This window comes from Heterodontus francisci, chromosome 37, assembly GCF_036365525.1.
Source record: "Heterodontus francisci isolate sHetFra1 chromosome 37, sHetFra1.hap1, whole genome shotgun sequence".
Lineage (NCBI taxonomy): Eukaryota > Metazoa > Chordata > Chondrichthyes > Heterodontiformes > Heterodontidae > Heterodontus > Heterodontus francisci.
The window spans coordinates 6,498,835-6,522,320 of NC_090407.1; the positions used below are offsets into that span (position 1 = coordinate 6,498,835).

The window sequence follows — 23,486 nt, forward strand, 5'->3', positions numbered from 1 at the left end:
ATGCTGTAACAACAACTTGAATTTATATAGTGCCTTTAACATAGCAAAATGTTCCAAGGTGCTTCACATGAATGTTAGCAAACAAAATTTTATGCTGAGCCATATAAAATGATATTAGGACAGGTGATCAAAAGCTGGGTCAAAGAGGTACATTTTAAGGAAAATGGTAAAGGCGAGATTCCACAACAGTGGAACTTTTTAATTATTCAATGTTTAATTATTAGGGATTTGAGTGTCAATGACCTGGCCAGCATGTATTCCCCATCCCTAATTGCCCTTAAGGAGGCAGTGGTGGTAAGCCACCTTCTTGAATACAACTGAGTGGCTTTCTAGGCTATTTCAGAGGGCAATTAAGAGTCAAACACTGTGGGTCTGGAGTCACATGTAGGCCAGACTAGGCAAGGACAGCAGGTTTTCCTTGCTAAAGGACATTAGTAAACAGCAATGTTAGTTTCATGACCCCTATTATTGATGCTAGCTTTTTTTATTCCAGCTTTATTGAATTGAATTTACATTCCCTGGCTGCTGTGGTGGAATTATAAACTCATATCTCCAGATCTTTAGTCCCAGCCTTTGGATTACTAGCCCAGTAACATAACCACTTTGCTACCAAACCCCTTGAACTGTGGAGCATGGAGTTCCTTTCATATTGTATTATGATCAGTTGAGCTCAGATGTCACATGTATAGTAGCATCTGACAACAGGAAACATACTTTGCAAACATTTCCTGTACTGGGTTAGCCAGCAATTCCACTGCTCACATAACCAGGCTGCATTGCCTTCTATAAGTGTTTCATCTTAGTAGAGGTTATATTGTGATTTGTCAGGTTCAGTGTGCTAAACTGCCAAGCATGCACTGAGCAGCAGCCAGCTATTTTCTTGTGTTCACTGATAGCTAGTGCACGACTAAACTGTTGGCAGAATCCAGGATTTACTTTGACTTAAGTTAATCATTAGGTCACAAAGTCTAGCCTTCGTCCAACTACCTTAGCTGAAGGAGTTTAATCTTTTTTTGTGGGGTGAGAGGGGAAGGAGGATAAAAAGTGAATTAATTTCCTGATGGAAAAGCCCCAGGCAAGAAGGATCAGTAAGTCCTCCAATATAAGATGCTAGGAATCAATATAGTGCGACTCTTCTGGAAAGAGTAAGAAGACTTTGAGCAGCTCCGTACCAAAGTGCAATACTTTGTCCTCAACAATAATGAAACTTAACTCTAATAACCAGATGTAGTCACCATTTCAGAATGTAAAAGATAAATTAAGTTTGGTACCATGGGTTAACACTATCCTTTCACCTCTCCATTACTGCATTGTTTTACACTTCATTGTACCTCATACAACTGGGAATCTCAATAGCTATTAATTTTTATATAACTATGTTTATTGATAATGTAATTTGACACTGGCCAAACCCTGGGCTTGATTTTTGAGTTTTAAAGATGTTCCAAACAAGTATCCATTTTCAATTTACCTGTTTTGTTTAGTTTAGTTTAGAGATACAGCACTGAAACAGGCCCTTCGGCCCACCAAGTCTGTGCCGACCATCAACCACCCATTTATACTAATCCTACACTAATTCCATATTCCTACCACATCCCCACCTGTCCCTATATTTCCCTACCACCTACCTATACTAGGGGCAATTGCTAATGGCCAATTTACCTATCAACCTGCAAGTCTTTGGCATGTGGGAAGAAACCGGAGCACCCGGAGGAAACCCACGCAAACACAGGGAGAACTTGCAAACTCCACACAGGCAGTACCCAGAATTGAACCCGGGTCACTGGAGCTGTGAGGCTGCGGTGCTAACCACTGCGCCACTGTGCCCCCCAAAATTTTTCAATTTTTTTCCTGCTCTTTAAATGCTGTAAGCAGAACTTTGACAAACACTTGAAAACCCCTGAGCTTTTATATCAGTGTTGTTTTTTTTTTAAATGCTCAGAACCAGCCTTATACACAATACTGGAAACAGAAAAATCTCCCCACACTTAGTACCTGTGACATTGAACAGGACAAGTTGGAGTGTGTTGAGAAACTGAACTATGTCAGTACTGAAATGTTGATCTATTGCTAGATCTTTGTTCTTACAATCTGACCCCTCCATCACAGCTGGGCTGTAGTGTGTAACTCTGGAAGCTGTATGTTGTAAAGTTTGCTGTGTGTGAGTCCTAGGCCCCTGGCTGGGGAAGCTACGAGCTTTACAGCAAATCACCCTCTCTGTGAAAATGGGTAATGATTTTGGCTGAAAATAAAAGGCCTTGCCAAAACCTTGCTTGTTGTCCTCTTCCCGTTTTAGGAGAGAAGGAAAATGGATGGGAGCAAATGGAAATATTTTCTTAGCAGCTCATGAGGAGGAAAAACTTTTATTATAACGTTTTTCTCTGTGGGGTTGGACAGGAGAAGAAAGGATAATTTTGGAATTATACGGATAAAGAACACAGCACACATATTGCTTTGCTAATCCTTTATGGTTATCAGATTCTCAGGTACAAGTAATACAATTGCCTCCATACGATAGTTTCCCAACAGACAAGAATATTCCATGAGCATCATATCATTGTGTGAATGTTAAGTTAACTAGACATCCTGCAGCAAATTCATTTAGGTACCGCAATTGTTCAACAATACAGAACGATAAGCCATCGGAACCATGCTTCTTTATCAGAGTGTGTTCACAAGAACTTGAAACCAGTGGGTGACAGGTAAATTGAGTGCCCATTGATTATGAATTGAAGAAAGGCAGCTCTAAAATGTAGTCAAAATCACCGTCCTTAAATTAATAGGAATCACATTTGGCATCTTTACCCTTTTATACCATGGACACCTTCTTATAAACTTGTTTGCATACTTGGTTTTCACAGTAGAGTTCCTAAAGAGGAAGAAATTATGTAAGATAATGACCATAAACAGTGTTGTCAAGACTCAACTTTTCAGATTGTGATATATCCTATTGTTAACGCTGGTACAATCATCAGGCCAAGTTCATCAAGCTTTTCTTTTTTCTTTGCCTTGAATATAATCATAGCTATTTTAAGATATTACAATTTAAGAATCATATTTCCCCATTTGCCAAAGGCTATCATTGTAATATAAGGACAAATCAATAGCAGTGTTAAGTTAGAACAATTCACGTCACTCTGATTAACCCTGACCTTTCAATACCTTTTTTAATTGAGTTAGTAATCCAGAGACCCAAGCTATTGCCCCAGGAACACAGGTTCAAATCTCACCATGGCAGCTGGTGGAATTGAAATTTAATTAATTAATAAATTCAATTACTAAATAAAAAATCTGGAATTGAAAGTTAGTCTCAGTAATGGTGCCATGAAGCTATCATCGATTGTCGTAAAAACCCATCTGGTTCACTAATGTCCTTTAGGGAAGGAAATCTGCCATCCTTACCTGGTCTGGCCTACATGTGACTCCAGACCCACAGCAATGTGGTTGACTCTTAACTGCCCTCTGAAATGGCCTAGCAAGCTACTGAGTTGAAGGGCAATTAGGGATGGGCAAAGCAAGAATATGAAAAGAGACAGGCAGTTAACATAAAAGGGAACCCCAAAGTTTCCTATCGACATATAAATAGTAAAACGGGCGGCACAGTGGTTAACACCGCAGCCTCACAGCTCCAGTGACCTGGGTTCAGTTCTGGGTACTGCCTGTGCGGAGTTTGCAAGTTCTCCCTGTGACCGTGTGGGTTTCTGCCGACTGCTCCGGTTTCCTCCCACAGCCAAAGACTTGCAGGTTGATAGGTAAATTGGCCATTGTAAATTGCCCCTAGTATAGGTAGGAGAATGGTGGGGATGTGGTCGGGAATAAGGGGTTAATGTAGGATTAGTATAAAAATGGGTGGTTGTTGGTCGGCACAGACTCGGTGGGCCGAAGGGCCTGTTTCAGTGCTGTATTTCTAAATTTTAAAAAAATAAGTAAGGAGGAGTGGGGTTGATCAGGGACCAAAAAAGGGATTTACTCTTGGAGGCAGAGGGCATAGCTGAGGTATTAAATGAATACTTTGTATCTGTCTTTACTAAGGAAGATGATGCAACCCAGGCAATGGTGAAAGAGGAGGTAATTCAGACACTGGAAGGGTTTAGAATTGCTAAGGTGGTGGTATTGGATAGGCTGTCTGTACTTAAAGTGGATAAGGCACCAGGACCAGATGAGATACACCAAGGATACTGAGGGAAGTGAGAGTGGAAATTGCAGAAGCACTGGCCATAATATTTCAGTCTTCCTTAGACCCGGGGTGCCAGATGACTAGAGAATTGCAAACATTACAACCTCGTACAAAAAGAAGATAAGCCCAGCAACTACAGGCCAGTCAGTTTAACTTGGGTGGTGAATAGAAAGAATAATTTGGGACAAAATGAATAGTCACATGGATAAATGCGGTTTCATTAAAGAAAGTCAGCATGGATTTCTTAAGGGAAAATCACATTTAAATAACTTGCTGGAGTTTTTTGAAGAGGTAACAGAGAAGGTTGATGAGGGCATAAGTCATTGAAGAGCAGTTAATAAAGCATACAGTATCCTAGGCTTTATTAATAGAGGCATAGAGTACAAGAATAAGGAGGTTATGTTGAACATGTATAAGACACTAGTTGGACCTCAGCTGGAGTATTGTGTCCAGCTCTGGGTGCCACACTTCAGGAGGATGTGAAGGCATTGGAGAGAATGCAGAAAAGATTCACCAGAATGGTTCCAGGGGTGAGGAACTTCAGTTATGAAGACAGATTGGAGAAGTTAGGACTGTTTTCCTTGGAGAAGAGAAGGCTGAGAGGAGATTTGATAGCGATATTCAAAATCATGAGGGGTCTGGACAGAGTAGATAGAGAGAAACTGTTCCCACTCGTCAAAGGATCAAGAATGAAAGGGCAGAGATTTAAAGTAACTGGTAAAAGAAGCAAAAGCGACATGAGGAAAAACTTTTTCACGCAGTGAGTGGTTAAGGTCTGGAAAGAATTGCCTGAGAGTGTGGTGGAGGCAGGTTCTATTGAAGCATTCAAGGGGGATTTAGACTGTTATATAAAAAGGAAGAATGTGTAGGGTTACAGGGAGAAGGCGGGTGAGTGACACTAGGTGAAATGCTCATTAGGAGAGCCGGTGTGGAAACAATGGGTCGAATGGCCTCCTTCTGCACTGTAACAATTCTGTGAAATGCTGGCCTTGCCAGTGACGCCCACATCCCATGAAAGAAAAAAAAACTTTTTTTTTAAAAACCTATAGCTACACAAAAAAATCTCTTACAGCAGCACAATTGTAAGCAGGTATGTCTAGTACGGCCTTGAATGTCCAACAGCAACAACTTTCAAACTCTTCAGTCATAACTTGTAATAGGGATTTAACTGGGAAAGATTTGGCTTTTTGGAGAGTTTATCAAAAAACTATTCAGGTTTAGAATTGTACTTTGGTTTACTGCTTAGTATCCTGTTTGTTTGATGTAAACCATTTTTCTCATGACAATTGCAATAGTTTAATTTGAGTTTTGATCAATAGAACAAGCTTTTGCTTCAAACATTTCACTGCTCAGGAATGAATGAAATTTTAAACCAGCAAGGCTTCTTTCAGATTGACACATTAGCACTGAAGACTAAAGTTTCAACCATGTGTTTCAGAAGTTGGGGGTGGGGGTGGGGGTGGTGGGGGGGGAAAGGGGGTGGGGGGGGGGAAGGGGGTGGGGGGGGGAAGGGGGTGGAAAAGGAAATAAGGAGACAAAAATGAAGAAAAAATCCGCTCAGACAACTGTAGGTATCCTGTTTGAGGACTATGGCAGAATTCAGGGAATGGGGAGCTGGGCTGGTTAATGTTGCACAACATGGAGAGAAGAATGTACGTCAACTAAATGGCTCACTATTACACAATTCTTCTGGAGCATGACTGCTTATAAAGTCATTTATTGGTACCCTGAATCCATTAGAGGACATACCAAGTGCAGTTTATCACCCTCTATCCAGTGTGTCCATCCTCGATTCTTCTTTTCTCCTTTCTGCACACATATTAGTTTGTTGTTGTCCCATGTAACAAGAGACTGCAAAAAGAAAGCACCCAGACAAAAGCTATCATCAAAACTCCTTTTTCTGAACATGCTGATTGGACTTTGCAGCCTAGTAGGCTGAGCTGTTGAGTGTCGGCTGTGCCTCAGTTGGTTGCACTCCCAGCTCTGAATGAGAAGGTTGTCAGTTTAGGTCCCACTCCAGGACTTGAGCACAAAAATCAAGTGCAGTACTGAGGGAGTGCTGCACTGTCAGAGGTGCCAGCTTTCAGATGAGATGTTAAACAGAGGCCTGTCTGCTCTCTCAGGTGGACATAAAAGATTCCATGGCACTATTCTGAAGAAGAGCAGGGGAGTTCTCCCCGGTGTTCTGGCCAATATTTATCCCTTGATCAACATCACAAAAACAGATTATCTGGTCATTATAACTTTTCTGTTTGTGGGAGGACTGGAGAATAGCCAATGTTGTTCCTTTGTTTAAGAAGGGTGGCAAGGATAATCCAGGAAATTATAGGCCGGTGAGCCTTACGTCAGTGGTAGGGAAACTATTAGAGAGGATTCTTTGGGACAGGATTTACTCCCATTTGGAAACAAACGAACTTATTAGCGAGAGGCAGCATGGTTTTGTGAAGGGGAGGTCATGTCTTACTAATTTGATTGAGTTTTTTGAGGAAGTGACGAAGATGATTGATGAAGGAAGGGCAGTGGATGTTATCTATATGGACTTTAGTAAAGCCTTTGACAAGGTCCCACATGGCAGACTGGTACAAAAGGTGAAGTCACACGGGATCAGAGGTGAGCTGGCAAGATGGATACAGAACTGGCTCGGTCATAGAAGACAGAGGGTATCAGTGGATGGGTGTTTTTCTGAATGGAGGGATGTGACTAGTGGTGTTCCGCAGGGATCAGTGCTGGGACCTTTGCTGTTTGTAGTATATATAAATGATTTGGAGGAAAATGTAGCTGGTCTGATTAGTAAATTTGCGGAGGACACAAAAGTTGGTGGAGTTGCGGATAATGATGAGGATTGTCAGAGGATACAGCAGGATATAGATCGGTTGGAGACTTGGGCGGAGAAATGGCAGATGGAGTTTAATCTGAACAAATGTGAGGTAATGCATTTTGGAAGGTCTAATGCAGGTGGGAGGTATAAGTAAATGGCAGAACCCTTAGGAGTATTGAAAGGCAGAGAGATCTGGGCGTACAGGTCCACAGGTCACTGAAAGTGGCAACGCAGGTGGATAAGGTAGTCAAGAAGGCATACGGTATGCTTGCCTTCATCAGTTGGGGCATAGAGTATAAAAATTGGCAAGTCATGTTGCAGCTGTACAGAACCTTAGTTAGGCCACACTTGGAATATTGTGTGCAATTCTGGTCGCCACACTACCAGAAGGACGTGGAGGCTTTGGAGAGGGTACAGAAGAGGTTTGCCAGGTTGTTGCCTAGTCTGGAGGGCATTAGCTATGAGGAGAGGTTGGACAAACTCGGATTGTTTTCACTGGAACGACGGAGGTGGAGGGGCGACATGATAGAGGTTTACAAAGTTATGAGCAGCATGGACAGAGTGGATAGTCAGAAGCTTTTTCCCAGGATGGAAGAGTCAGTTACTAGGGGACATAGGTTTAAGGTGCGAGGGGCAAAGTTTAGAGGGGATGTGCGAGGCAAGTTTTTTTACACAGAGGGTGGTGAGTGCCTGGAACTTGCTGCCAGGGAAGGTGGTGGAAGCAGATACGATAGCGATGTTTAAGAGACATCTTGACAAATACATGAATAGGAAGGGAATAGAGGGATACGGGCGCCGGAAGTGCAGAAGGTGTTAGTTTAGGCAGGCATCAAGATCAGCGCAGGCCTGGAGGGCCGAATGGCTTGTTCCTGTGCTGTACTGTTCTTTGTTCTTTGATCTTTGTTCTTGTTGTGTGCAATTTGGCTATCATGTTTCCTATATTACAACAGTAATGACTCTTCATAAGATAATTAAAGCTGGACACACAGACATAATTCAGCCTACATTTTAAAATCACAGATCTGTTCTTTTTACATTTCCAATGTAATTGCCTGTGTCCAGGCTTGGAATGGAAACTGCATTTGTAAACTTATGCTGCAATTACATCTTCCTGTGACTGGTGATGCTGCAGCACCTCACTGAGAGTCATTGAAGCAGTTTACAATTAAATTGCATTAGTTTACAAAGGCAGTTTCCTTTGCAACTGTGGGCGTAGGAAATTATGAATGAAAAAAATTAATAGATGTGTACAGATGCAAGGGTTTAAATATACTATTAACCTAACTCTCAAGGTGTTGATGTGAGGAGTCAAGACCAAGTATAATCTTCAGGCAAAAAGGGACAAAGAGCTGAAGATAATTGGAACAGGGAGCACAAGCACATTTATATCTCCCATTATAAATTGTGTCCTCATTTATAATCCTCTTTGTAAACTTTAGCACCATAATTATATCCTCCAATGAGTGATGGTGATGCCGCACTTGTACTGAAGAGTGTAATTAAAACATGCTTACTTACACAGTTTCCTTTGTAAATACGGATAATGGTAAGAGGTTGACAGCAAGTCCATGCAGATGTAAGATTTTTTAATATAGATGGGTAAAGGGCATGCAAGTGGGGATAGAGCAGATTGCTCCAGTTATGAGCTAGCACCAGTACAATGAATCAAACTGTGTTCATTGTGCTGTAACACCCATGTGTGCTGAGTTTGTAGGGGACGATATAGCGAGGCTTATCTCTGAATTATTGTGTGGGATTTATGAACCAGTGGAAAGGTAAACTGTAATAAAAGCCTCAATATCCTCGTTTTGAAACATTCAGGCACTATGTTTCAGAATGTAACTTTTGATAATGTTATTGGAATGCGTTTGAAGTGTGGAAGACTGGTCTGTCTTCATTGCAAATACAAAAGCTGATCAGAGCACATTGAAGATGGTTCGAGGGAGTATGGATGGACTACTTCCTCACCATCCTCTGTGACTTAGATGGAAAGTCGAATCAAGATTTAAAGCTTCTTTATTTCCTCTAACAAGAGGTCATTTCACTTCCACTGTCATTGCTCCACAACTATCTTCCCGGCAGCTGCTGATTTCTTACCTTGCATTTACGATTGTCTAAACCTTTTGTATCTTCATCAAATTCTTCTCCCACTGTAAACTGGACGTGATAGTTTCTGAATGTGCTTATTGTTTTGATAATGAATGAATCTCCTTTCTGTTCAATAATCTTCTGAGGATTCAGCAAAACAGCAATCTTACGAGTAGCAAAGTTGATATCTGTCAAAAGAACAAACGTCCTTTTAAACTGAGGAAGCAAATTGAATTCAGATTCCCCCAAAATCTGGAGATTTTCAAAAACTATACATGTATAAACAGCAGGTGAGGGCAAGAATGGCTGTGATGCCTCCTGCAGCCAAATGGCCTGATGACACTCACCACCCAAGCTTACGTAAGTAAAAGCAAAATACTGCAGATGCTGGAAATCTGAAATAAAAACAGAAAGTGCTGGAAATACTCAGCAGGTTCAGGCAACATCTGTGGAGAGAGAAGCAGAGTTAACGTTTCAGGTCTGTGACCTTTTATCAGAACTGGCGAAGGTTAGAAATGTAATAGGCTTTGAGAAAATGACGGGAGGTGGGGGGGGGGGTGTGGTGGGGGTTGGTGTTTGGTGGGGAAGAGAATAAAAGGGAAGGTGTGTGATAGGGCAGAGGGCAGGAGAGATTAAATAACAAAGCTGTCATGGGATAAAGGCAAAGAGTGTGTTAATGCTTAGGTGAAAGACAAAGCATTCGTCCAGAGAGAGTGTTAATGGCAGAATAATGAGCAGCTCTGTCCACATTAAAAACAGGCACATGGTTAAAAAAAAAATTCAAAAGAGAAAAATATTAAAAAAGGCCTCTCATGCTCTTAAATTGTTGAACTCAACGTTGGGTCCGCAAAGCTGTAGAGTGCCGAATCGAAAGATCAGGTGCTGTTCTTCGAGCTTGCGTTGATGTTCACTGGAACACTGCAGCAGGCCAAGGACAGAAATGTGGGCATGAGAGCAGGGGGGTGTTTTGAAATGGCAAGGTGCAATACCTGCCTTTTTACCTCCACACCATCCAAGGCCCCAAACACTCCTTTCAGGTGAAGCAGCAATTTACTTGTACTTCTTTCAATTTGGTATACTGTATTCACTGCTCACAATGCTGTCGCCTCGACATTGGGGAGACAAACACAGATTGGGTGACCGCTTTGCAGAACACCTCCGCTCAGTCCAAAAGCATGACCCTGAGCTTCCGGTTGCTTGCCACTTCAACACAAACCCCCTGCTCTCATGCTCACATTTCTGTCCTTGGCCTGCTGCAGTATTCCAGTGAACATCAATGCAAGTTCGAGGAGCAGCATCTCATCTTTGGATTAGGCACTCTACAGCTTTGCAGTCTCAACCAGTTCTGATGAAAGGTCACAAACCTGAAACGTTAACTCTGCTCCTCTCTCCACAGATGCTGTCTGACCTGCTGAGTATTTCCAGCACTTACTGTTTTTATTTCAGATTTCCAGCATCTGTAGTATTTTGCTTTTACTTATGGCCTACGAATGAGCTACTTCTGCTCCTAATTTGTACCTTCGTATGTTCTGCCATTAACACTCCCTCTGAACTAATGAACTAATGCTTTGTCTTTCACCATAAGCATTAACATGCTCTTTGCCTTTGTCCCATGACAGCTTTGTTATTTAATCTCTCCTGCCTTCTGTCCAATCACACATCTTCCCTTTTGTTCTCTTCCCCACCAAATGTTCCCTCTTCACTTGCTTAAATCCTAATTCTTTTCTAACCTTTGCCAGTTCTGATGAAAGGTCATTGACCTGAAATGTTAACTCTGCTTCTCTCTCCACAGATGCTGCCTGACCTGATGAATATTTCCAGCACTTTCTGTTTTTATTTCTTACTTAAGTAAATGTCATTTGGGTCAAGCACTTCAAGAAAACCACCATTCAAAAGGCCACACCAAGAACGAGTCAAAAACTCAAAGAGTGCTCCATGCCTCTTGAAATTTCAGGAAGGTTGGATTACAAGAGATCATCAACATGGTAATGTAGGTTAAAAACTTCACTGCAAGACATTTTGGCCAAGGATCTTTTACGACCAAGTGTTCATACAATCATAGAATAATATCTCACAGAAGGAGGCCATTTGGCCCATGGTGCCTGTGCTGGCTCTTTGATAGAGCTATCCAATTAATCCCACTCCCCTCCTCTTTTCCCTTGCCCTGTAGTTTTTTTTTTCCTTTCCAGTACTTATCCAATTCCCTCCTGAATGTTACTATTGAATCTGCTTCCATCGTCCTTTCAAGCATTGCATTCCAGATCACAACAACTTGCTGTGTAAAAAAATGTTTCCTCATGTCACCTCTGGTTCCTTTACCATTCACTTTAAATCGGTGTTCTTTGCTTACCACCCCTCTGCCACTGGAAACTGTTTTGAACACCTCCATCAAATTTCCTCTTAAACTTCTCTGCTTTAAGATGCCAACCTCTCAAGTCTCTTCCTATAACTGAAGTCCCTTATCCCATGTACCATCAATCAAGAGTCAGTTGTATCCATCAATGAGATATATATGTAATCTGCAAATATGGGGCAGGGCAAATAGAAACAATTTCAAAAGTTATGATTGTTCACTTGAGTGTGTGAACAAAACCAAAAACTCTCATGCCCTGACAAAAGGAAAGACATTTATGTCTCCTATTGACAAGAAACATTACCAAACTACCTGGAAAGTTGCATCAGGATTCTACATCCAAGACACGTGTACAAAAACATTCTCACACTCACCCAGCGCTTGCATGTAAGACTCAAAGTTATCATTGCTGATTATGTTCCAGGTACCATTGAAATCAGTAGACATTGTGAAAAATCGAGCAGTAAAATTAACACAAGTTACAATAGAGAACTAATACCACAGTGGGAGCTCAGTACGTAAAACGCTGTAAAAGATTGGTGAGCAGGTACACTGAGCAATTGGAAATGATTACAGGCTGACCTCTGAACACAGAAACTGCCAACTGGACTGTAAGTAAAGGTCACTGTGGGCAGGACTGTTAAGCTTGTAATTTCCCTGAACTACTATTCAAGTTCAATTAACAAGGAATTATTAAAAGCAGGTTCTGTTTGAAAAAATATATACTTTTTATGAAGAGGTGACTGGATAGAAAAAGGAAATACAGTAAATGCAAAACATATAGATTTTCAGACGATGTTCGATAAGGTGTCTCATTAGCGGCATACTGGAAAAATTCAGACAATAATGTGAAGTGATAGGTAGTTGCATTAATAGCAACTTGGTAACTGACATAAAACAGAGAGTGTTAACAAAAAATTCAATCAGATTAGTCAAGCATGATCTGCCTTTTACAAATATATGCTGGCTATCCTTAATTAACTAAACCTCTCCAGGTGCTGATGAAAGTTCACAGATCTGAAATGTTGACTGTTTCTCTCTCCACAGATGCTGCCAGACTTGCTGAGTATTTCCAGCACTTTTTGTTTTTATCTCTCCAAGTGCTTGTTGATTTTTTTGCCTTGTTATTGTTGTTAAAACCTACTCTCCAATCCTCTGGCACCTCCCTTGTATCCAGGGAATAATGGAAGATTATGGCAAGCCCTTCTGCTATCTCCACCCCCACTGACGGGCCCCCCATTTAACTTTTATTTTTAGTTATTTTTTTTCTTTTTTCTTTTTTATATATTTTTTTGTGTGTTTATTTTATTTTATTTTATCTTAGTTTGTTCAGTTTGCTTACCCACTTTTTTTTCATGTTTGTACTTGCTGCTGTTCAATTTATATTTACTAATGCTTTGTCTTTCAACACACCATTAACATATTGTTTGCCTTTGCTCCACAACCTTCTGGTCAGCTATTCTGTGACCTTGTCCTGTCTACACCTTCTCCTTTGTTATCTCTTGCCCCACCCCTGCTTTACTTGCTTATAACCTTTCACATTTCTAATATTTGCCAGTTCTGAAGAAGGGTCACTGACCTGAAACGTTAACCCTGCTTCTCTCTCCACAGATGCTGCCAGACCTGCTGAGTATTTCCAGCATTTCTTGTTTTTATTCCACCCCAACTTCCTTCAGCAACCTGGGATATAAGCCATCCAGACAAGGTGACATTTACCCTAAGCAAAGCCAGCCTTTCCAGTACCTCCTCCCTTTCAATTTTTACCCTATCCATTGCCTCGACTCGCTCTGCTTGTGCCTGTACTTTGTCAGAGGAAGATACAGGGTTATGGGGAAGGGAGTGGGCAGTGGGATCATTTCTGGATTGCCCTAGGAAAGATGGTCTGAATTTCCACTTTCCTTGCTTTAATTAGCTACGGTTCTAAAATGATGGTAGGGACAGCACACACCCACGGCCAACACTCATACCCTTTAACTGTTCATTAACTCTTTATTGGCCAGAGGATGATGATGGCAAGGTTGAAGTGGCGTTGTTGACAACGCTTCACTCATGTCAGTTCACCGAAGCACTTGTACAACAGTGCAATATTACATGTGAGCTGGAGATTAGGACTCATCAGAAACTGTAAGGCTGTTCTGTTCTTCCTTTACTCACTAGATATTTACTAGTTAGGGGATGGTTATCCGTTTGTCACTGTAAGATTGCTCAATCTGCTAAAAGCTGAAATTCAGTTTCTGAATTTCAGGTAACCTTGAGAAAGCCATTATCAGTTTCAGTATATGTTTAACTGATTCAGGGTGCGTATCTCCGCTTTCCCTATGGCTCAGTGAGGCTTCGCAGTGAGTCGCTGAGTCGTGGAGACCAGGGAAGCCCAGGTTCAGTCACTGGAATATGCAGAGGTATTGGATTTTAGCTGGGTCTCCAATGGATGTAAAATTGTGGCCAAGTGGGCCTCTGATTTTCTGCCACATCCTCGTGGCTTGCAAACTACCTTGTCAGGTACGAGGACCCAAAAAGTGGCCCAGTGATATATGTGTGTTGCATAAGTCCTTGAGTTGGGAAAGTAGAGACTATAATCTTTCAGCAACTAAACTTTGAGACCTGCGTGTCTATCATCTGTTATCTTTTGAAAACCCCTGATTAGAACTGAAACGTTGTATACATATGCTTTTGACCCAGTTATTATTATCTCTAAGGCAGTCGTTCTCAAATGTTTTTGGCTGCAGAACCTCACAACCTGCAGTAGAACTCCAGATTAGTTTAAAGATCCTGGCCAGCTTCTTCAGATGCTCTATATTTCAAAGCAGATATTTTCCTATCATCTCAGCTGCCGCAGCCAAATCTTTTTGTTTACTTTTTTTGCTGCCGCTCATGCACACAGGAAAAGTTTTATAGAAAATAAACTTTGAGCAATAAGTTCCTAACTTTTCATTGGTTCATTGGCAAGGTGTCATGTAGAGGTTGGATGAGGATCATGGCATGTTTGCCAGCCTTTGAAATAGTCGTTTGGTAATACAGAACTTGAGAATTGCTGAAAATAGAGACATGTTGTTGAAGCTTTTTGTCTTGCACTCATCAGGACAATCGCAAGAATAACCAACGTAAGGGAAAACAACAACAGTATAAGTGAGATTTCTAAATACCAATGGCATAAGGGGATATGAGGATAGTGTGGGAAACGGGCATTGAAGTGGATGATCAGTCATGATCGTATTGAATGGCAGGGCAGGCTCAATGGGCTGAATGGCCTACTCCTGTTCCTATGTTCCTATTTGAAATATTCATGTGCAAGTGTGGTGATGGTTGGAAGTGAGGAGTTGCTTCTGGGAGTAACGGGAAATCACTGGTTTGCTGACAATTAAATTATCAGCAATAACCCACAGGCTCACAAAGGTGCAATAATGATTAACGTGATCTTCATCCAATCACTGAGTGACGCTGCCGGCCGCCACTCATTCGCTTATTTTGCAGACCTCATTTTGAGAACCACTGCTCTAAGTAATGGCAAAGATCCAAACCCATATTGGATGACCAGTTGGGAGTAAGTGAACCGTACGCATTATTGATATTCAGAGACTGGTCGACACTTTGATCCAGTCATGTTGTATGACAGGTTTAACCTGCTTTCAGCAAAAGTCTTGCAGCTGTCTGCCTGCCACTAGAACAAGCTGACACATCTGTTCATTCTGCTGTATTTATGATCCCAATTTCTTACCTGTGATTGGAGGAAGCGAGGTTAGATGGATTTATGAAAGAGAGAAGTTGAGCAGAGAAATTCTGTCCACTAAATGAGATGGCCAACTGCCTTGATAGCCCGCTAAAGTAAGGACACCACATTGTACTGCGTGAAGCCATACGGATCAGGACCTCTCACTTGTTGCGTTACCTGATCCCAGTCAAGCAGCAGTTGGGTGCTATGATTAATCTTAGTGTTTCTAGGCAGATGAAAACAAATCAGGCATATTAAAGGTGAGCTGAAATCTGTTATCAAGTGCTTAGTTATGATTGTCTGAATTCAAGATTGGGAACAATAATGTGGACAAACTGATTTCTTCAGTTCAGGTGCACCGCTGTGAAGCAATGACAAGCAGACATCTCTCCCCAGGGGAAGAATGAAGACGTCACACCAGGCTATTAACAGCCAACTCGAACGTGAGTATCCTCACTAGCACCAAGTCCTGTTCACCCATCAATTCTCATACATGGCCTCGTTCCTCTCTCTCTCTCTCTCGCTCTCTGTAACCTCCTCCAGTCCTACAACCTTCTGGGATCTCTGCATGCCTCCCTGATTTTAATCATTCAACCATTGATGGCTGTGCCTTCAGATGTCTGAGCTGTAAGCTCTGGAAATCCCACTCTAAACCTTTCTACCTCTCTTTCCACCTTTAAGACACTCCTTGAAACCTAACTCTTTGATCAAGCTTTTGGTCACCTGTCCTAATATCTCCAAAAACAAGTTGTTGTTGTTTAGTTCACTTACAGGTGGCGTAGGGTTCACAGAGGAAAAGCACGCCTCCACAAAAATGTAAAAAGTTATCAATCTGGACGCCGGACACCACAGACAGACAGACGGGATTTTCCACTTCAATGAAAACCCAGCTTGAAGTTGGAAGAGTGGGCACAGCATTTGCCCCAGGTGCCTGCCACTGGCAGCGGTGAATTTTATAGGTCTGTCTCATTGGAATAATACTTTCATTGCACTTGTTGTCTTGAGCTGCATTACTGTCCAATTTGAGCCAATGTTGAGAAATATTTTCCCCAAAATGAATTGGTAGCAAGCCAATTCAATTAACTGTCCATTCAGCTCCAAGGACGCTGCCAGTCAAATATAATTTTAACCATTCCAACAAGACGTCTGTCCCACAATTGAATAGGTTGGTCCCTCCCTCTGACAATCAGCTAAGACTGTTGCAACTATTGTATCAAAATTAAACGAATGGTTTGTTTTCTGTTAATTGTTATTTTTAAAACCTTACATTGCAGAATCAAATGACCTCATACCATGCTAAATCTTAGACAAAATGTTGTATAAATGAGTTAAGTGTAGAAACATGTGTGAGTTTGATCTGTTTGTCCATCATCATCCAACAATAATTTGCAGGCTTATATTTGTTAGCCCTTAATCACATTGAAACTCAGATACATGGAGTAAATTATGCAACCCTTATAGTATAAATTTAGGAAGTACACATTGTGGGTGAAATTGGTCTTCAGTAGGACTACAAAATGGGCAATTAATGAAAGAGCAGTCTATTGGAAAAGAAAATCAGGTGGGGTTTTGAGCTACAGACAAAGAGCAATTTTACCCCCTGTTATTCCTATTTTACTCTTTCACCCACTTGAGAGCTCCATGTCTGGGACATTATCTAATGTAGCCTTCAGGAATCTTCAGTAATTAAAATTGAAAGATGGAGTCAATATGCATTTGGCTCTACTTATTCCCACTGATCTCACATTATTCTGCAATTGGCAAACATCTACAGAGCTGCTGATAAACACAATTCAAAGTGATGAGTCATGAGTGTCAGGGATTAATGTCCAGGGGGTAGCCAACACACTGATTCAGTAATGGTGTGCGACAAGTTTAATTCATTTACAGACAAGCCTTAAAGGTTGATATCCTTCCAGAAGGACAGGGTGAGATATATATTTAAGATGCTCCAGACAGCATATACATGAACATCTCAGTCTCATTCAACGTTCCCAGACTGAAAAGCTTTAAACCATTAACAATTTGCAAAGATGCTGGCAATCATGTTTAATTGTAGAAGCAGTTTGGTTCAAATAATTAATGTATTTAAACAGACGATATTAAGAAATACATATATGGATACCAGGTTGAGGGCCAGTGCAAGTGTCTGACAACACTGGAGGCTGGGTTGCATGATTTTATGATAATACGCCGTAATATTGTGGAATGCTAATCCACAAACACTAAAAATGTGTTTGAAATTAAGTGGACTGCTTTGGCCTGGATGTTATTGAGGTTCCTGAGTGTTGTTGGAGATGCACTCATTCAGGTAAGGGGAGAGTATTCCATCACGCTCCTGACTTGTAGATGGTGGACAGGCTTTAGGGAAGCAGGAGGTGGATTACTCATCACAGAATTCTGAGCCACTGACCTGTTCGTGTAGCCGCAGTACTTATGTGGTGAGTTCAGTTGGTCCAATGAGTTAAGCATTCATGCATTAGCATGTAATTTCAGGGCTACAGTGATACAGGAACAAGAGATATATTCCAGATCCACATTTTATAATTGATCAGCTCTACACTCATCTTCTATTCTTCAAGACTTCAGCATTTGATCTGATTCTTTTTTAAATGTTCCAAAGGAGTCAGTAATTACTAGAGCATCAGGAGTCTATTAGTTATTCCTTATGCTCAGTTTGCATTCTGCCTTCATCATCTATAGAAAGAAGGCATTTGCCTTTATATAACAACTTATCAAATGTTCCAAAGAACTTTATAAGCAATGCTCCATGACCTTCTGGTCAGTTAATCTCTCTGACCCTCTGTCCTATCAACACCTTCCCTTGTGTTATCTTTTGCCCCACCCCTTTCTAACCTTTGCCAGTTCTGATGAAAGGTCACTGACCTGAAACGTTAACTCTGCTTCTCTCTCCACAGATGCTGCCTGACCTGCTGATTATTTCCAGCTCTTTCTGTTTTTATCCCTGCTCTTGAATGCTGACTTGGAATCTTTCAAATCCCCTGGACAGAGAGACTGGACTTTGGTTTAATGTGTCATACCTCCGAGAATGCAGCATTAACCCTCAGTACTGCACTAACTCATAAGCCCAATCTACATGCTCAAGACACTAGTGGGGTTTGCCATGCTCTCGTGTCCACTCCTTTACATTCACCTACTCTACTCTACTCTGTTCCCTTCATTACTTAAAGACATCAATTATTTCACATATGCCTTGCCTCTGGAGCACATTTATAGCTGCTTTTGACAGTATATCTTGGATCTGTGCTGCCAGCTACCGAATGACAAATGTACCAGAAATAAATAAGGGTGTTGCATTTTTTTTCTCACCAAATAAATATGAGAACAAAATAATACAACATTTGTATTAAATGAAATCAGCCAAGGTTCAATCTCCTGATTGCGGTCGATTAATGCTTGCTTTAAAGCCCACATTTGTGATGTTAAACGAGGACAGGATTTGACACAGCTGTGATGCCCACTGTAGTTCAACAGCCCACCAACACGCAGTGTCTTGACTCATAGAAGAACACCTACTTGGTCAAAGTAGGGATTGGACCTCTGCACAGATCAGTATCTTTCGGAAAGAAAAAAATAATCACTGTAACTGAGAAATGGAGGATCTATTTATTATGAAGAACACTCATTATATGCAATGAGCCTGTGACTATTGCAGTGAATTTGCTAAAGAATTAGGTCAAGCCATTTAGTAAAGAGGGAAATACTGGGTTAATGATGAACTGCATTTCTTTCTCATTTGGTTCTCATGCAGCTAGTGGTGGTGACTGTTAACCAGACTTCTGCTGTGTGATATATACTTAAGAATATTTATACCTTTCAATCCTTTTCTCAAAGAAACTTTGAAAAGAAAGTTAACTCCAGCATTAGAATGTGTAATGAGGGCTAATTCTTCCATCCAGCCCTCCCGATGGCACGTTCCATTCACATGGATTACAGAATCAAGCCTTCAGTGTTCTAAAGTAGCTGCTTTCTAAATAAACACAGCCATTCTGCACTCAACAAGATCCCAATAGACAGGAATGAGATGAACAACCAGTTTTGGGCAGTGTTGATTGAGAGAAACTGTTGGCTACAACATATGGGAGAACTCCCTTCTCCTCTTAGTGCCATGGGATTTTTAACATCTGCCTTAATCACTAGAATAAGAAGATGGGGCCTTAGTTTAATATCTCAAGTAAAAGACAGCACCATCAACTTTGCAGCTCTTCCACCATTCTGCCTGGATTATGTGCTCATGTCCTGAGGATGATCTTGAACTTACAACCTTCCAAGAGGCAAAGGAGTGCTACCAACTGAGCTAAAGTGAGACAAATAATAACCCCACCTCATTCCCCAAATATCTGTTGGGTAAGGTCCAATACACTTCAACACGGCAAGTCAGACCTGCTCTCCTGGCTGTGAAACCAGGATCAACCAACAATGAGGAAACCAGCTTTATATTTAAGTGCCTTGTCTTCCTCTGCAGAATTATGTGGTTTTATTATTGATATAATCCCAACATATCTGATATTGATTATCACTATGAGGTTACTGGGCTATTTTATTCTCTTTGATTCTTTTCCCATTCTCCCTGGCTGTACTAGCTTTATTTTGCATCAATGTGATGTAGGTTTGGACCTTTCTCCTCCTGACTCCACCCTCTCGCTACACCTGTCGAATGTGATTGTACCCCAAATCATTGGGAGTTTGCGGGGAAGGTGGCACTGGAGGCTGAATTTTCAATTCATGGGTGAAAAATTGTAATCAAGACTGTTTCTGGCTCCCGAACCTCCTCCGGGGGTGGAGGTGGGGGAGGTGGGGGGAGCAGGGAAGCAGTCACTATGAACATACGAATTAGGAACAGGAGTAGGCCACTTGGACCTTCGAGACTGCTCCGCCATTCAATAAGTTAATGGCTGAACTAATTACTCCACATTTCCAGCTACCCCCAGTAACCCCTACTTATCAGGAATCTATCCACCTCTGCCTTAAAAATATTCAAAGACTCTGCTTCTATCGCCATTTGAGGAAGAGAATTCCAAATAAAGGCCTGCTACCCAACCCGAACCCGACGGGACCCAACGACACGTGTCAGGTTCGGGTTGGGTCGGGTCGCGCTTCTGGGTCCCACATTCAGGCTTGGGTCAGACACACTCTATCACAGGTAAGTGGCTCCACTGTTAATTTAATTTTTGGACTAGAAAGGTGGTTTTGTAACAGTTATTTTAAGCTTGTGTAGATCAGCAAAGTGAAAAACGGAAGGTAAATTAACTGATGGTCGGGTTGGGTCAGGTCGGGCGTGGTTCTGTTGGGCTCGGGTCAGGTTTTTTTTTGCAGACCCGAGCAGGACTTTAATGCCAAAGACTCACAACCCTCTGAGACAAAAGATTTCTCCCCATCTCGGTCTTAAATGGGCGACCCCTTATTTTTAAACAGTGATCCCTAGTTCTAGATTCTCCCACAAGGGGAAACTTCCTTTCCACATCCACCCTGTCAAGACCCCTCAACATCTTATATGTTTCAATCAAGTCACCTCTTACTCTTCTAAATTCCAGCGGATACAAGCCTAGCCTGTCCAATCTTTCATTGTAAGACAGCCCGCCCATTCCAGGTATTAGTCTAGTAAACCTTCTCTGAACTGCTTCCAATGCATTTACATCCTTCCTTAAATAAGGAGACCAGTACTGTACACAGTACTCCAGATATGGTCTCACCAATGCCCTGTATAGCTGAAGCATAACCTTCCTACTTTGGTATTCAATTCCCCTCGTGATAAACAATAACATTCTATTAGCTTTCCTAATTACATGCTGTACCTGCATACTAACCTTTTGCGATTCATGCACTAGGACACTCAGATCCCTCTGCATCTCAGACCTCTGCAATCTCTCACCATTGTGATAATATGCTTCCTTTTTATTCTTCCTGCCAAAGTGGACAATTTCACGCTTTCCCACATTATATTCCATTTGCCAGCTCTTTGCCCACTCACTTAACCTATCTATATCCCTTTGTAGCCTCCTTATGTCCTCTTCACAAGTTACTTTCCTACCTATCTTTGTGTCATCAGAAACTAATACTGGGATGTTACTTGTATCCTCAATAGTGAAGACTGATGCAAAATATCTGTTCAATTCATCTGTCATCTCCTTATTATCCATTATTAATTCCTCAGACTTACTTTCTATAGGAACAATGCTCACTTTGTTAACTCTTTCCTTATTTAAATATCTATAGAAACTCTTACTATCTTTATATTTCTAACTAGCTTTCTCTCATACTCTAATTTTACCTTCCTTATCAATCTTTTAGTTATTCTTTGCTGTTTTTTATATTCTGTCCAATCTTCTGACCTGCCACCCATCTTTGTGCAATTATAGGCTTTTTCTTTAAGTTTGATACTATCTTGAACTGTTTTAGTTAACCACGGATGGTGGGTCCCACCCTTGGAATTTATCTTTCTCATTGAAATCAATCTATTCTGTGTATCCTGAAATATCCCCTTAAATATCTGCCACTGCCTCTCTATTGACCTATCCCTTAACATGATTTGCCAGTTCACTTTAGCTAGCTCTGCTTTCATGCCCTCATAATTGCCCTTATTTAAGTTTAAAATACTCATCTTGGACCACTCTTCTCTCCCTCAAACCGAATATAAATCTCAATCGTATTATGATCATTGATACCTAGGGGCACCTTAACTATGAGGTCATTAATTAATCCTATATGGTTGAACAATACCAGGTCTAGTATAGTCTGCTCTCTGGTTGGCTCCAGAATGTATTGTTCCAAGAAATTATGCCGAAAACATTCTATGTACTCCTTATCTAGGCTACCTCCGCCCATCTGATTTTTCCAGTCTATATGTAAGTTAAAATCTCCCATAATTATCACTGTACCTTTCTGACAAGCTGCCATTATTTCTTCCTTTATACCCCGTCCTACAATGTGGTTAATGTTAGGTGGCCTGTACGCCACTCCCACAAGTGACGTCTTGCATTTATGATTTCTCATCTCTACCCAAACTGTTTCTACATCCTGGTCTCCTTAACTTAGGTCATCCCTCTCTATTGCGCTAATACCAACAGAGCTACCCCTCACCTTTTCCTAGCTTTCTATTCTTCCTAAATGCCATGTACCCTTCAATATTCAGGTCCCAATCTATGTCGTCCTGCAGCCATGTCTCTGTAATGGCTATTGTTACGACCGACTGCTCCAGTCAAAGCCACCAATCAAAATATACGATTCCGATTGTGGTGGGAGAAACGCACTGTTAATTCAATCCCGTCACTCCACAGGTCGCCTAACATATCATTTAAAATTTTCCAAATTAAAGACCCAGCCAAATTGTACCATCCATTAACCCCCGAATGAGGTTAACCCAACCAGGTGTCTTTAAATCAACAAATTAACTCTTTAATTAGAAGACCTAAATTCTTAAACACTATGAAGATATAAACAACATTTAAAATAGAAAAAATTAGAGTCCTTGCAAATTTATAGTCCAATGTTGCTTGAAGTCCTCACAGTCGTCTGATGCGGGAAAAAAGATTCTTCCACCATAGAACAATTTGTAGTCTAACTTAAGCAGTAAGTGATGCCTTCCTTCTCCAGCGAATTTCAACAATTAACAACTTGCAAACACTTTCAATAGAATTTTTGAAGGATAAAAGATTGTCACAGTCTAACTTCCCTTCCTTCAGTTTAAATTACCAGAGATCTCTGTTTTGGCTTGACTTTTTTAGAATTTTGAGAGATAATAATGAAACAGACTAAAATCCTATTCCTTCAGTTTAAATGATTGAGAGCTATTTTTCCAGGTGCTGTCATCACAGCTGTCTGTGTCCGTGTTCTGTTAGAACAAATTGTGTTCAACTAAAAAGCCAGTTCAAAATTGAATTATAACAAATGTATCACTTAATACTTACTCCCAGTGGCTGTTTCCATGGTATTGAGAATGCACCCTTTGAATCGCAGTCTCCAAATGGTTGTATTCAACGGCAACTGAAAATGCACCTTTCTATAACTCCTGAGGCTTGCTGGTTCTTAAAGCAATAGTTTAGTTTAGTTTAGAGATACAGCACTGAAACAGGCCCTTCGGCCCACCGAGTCTGTGCCGACCATCAACCACCCATTTATACTAATCCTACACTAATTCCATATTCTTACCTGTCCCCACATTTCCCTACCACCTACCTATACTAGGGGCAATTTATAATGGCCAATTAACCTTTCAACCAGCAAGTCTTTGGCATGTGGAAGGAAACCGGAGCACCCACAACCCACGCAGACACAGGGAGAACTTGCAAACTCCACACAGGCAGTACCCAGAATTGAACCC

The 23,486-nt window shown here is 41.2% G+C and overlaps 1 protein-coding gene and 1 long non-coding RNA gene across 3 annotated transcripts in view; one reads left to right on the forward strand and one right to left on the reverse strand.

Annotated features, from left to right (window-relative positions):
• Nucleotides 1–2,449: 2,449 nt before the first annotated feature.
• Nucleotides 2,450–23,486, reverse strand: part of nmnat1 (nicotinamide nucleotide adenylyltransferase 1) — a 35,935-nt gene continuing 14,898 nt past the window's right edge. The window contains exons 7-11 of the mRNA XM_068016982.1: nt 15,323–15,445; nt 11,811–11,928; nt 9,093–9,271; nt 5,927–6,028; nt 2,450–2,869 (exon numbers count right to left, since the gene is read on the reverse strand). Of these exons, the coding sequence (XP_067873083.1) occupies nt 2,810–2,869; nt 5,927–6,028; nt 9,093–9,271; nt 11,811–11,928; nt 15,323–15,445 (582 nt within the window). The 3' untranslated portion in view covers nt 2,450–2,809. The remainder of the gene's footprint in view (nt 2,870–5,926; nt 6,029–9,092; nt 9,272–11,810; nt 11,929–15,322; nt 15,446–23,486) is intronic.
• LOC137351989 (uncharacterized) lies at nt 14,463–16,322 on the forward strand. Of its 2 annotated transcripts, none has more exons than XR_010969616.1 (3): nt 14,463–14,537; nt 15,494–15,588; nt 15,908–16,322. It is a non-coding gene; the product is annotated as an uncharacterized lncRNA (long non-coding RNA). The 2 variants fall into 2 exon arrangements; XR_010969617.1 differs by lacking the exon at nt 14,463–14,537 and adding an exon at nt 15,349–15,405 and having other exon boundaries at nt 15,499–15,588.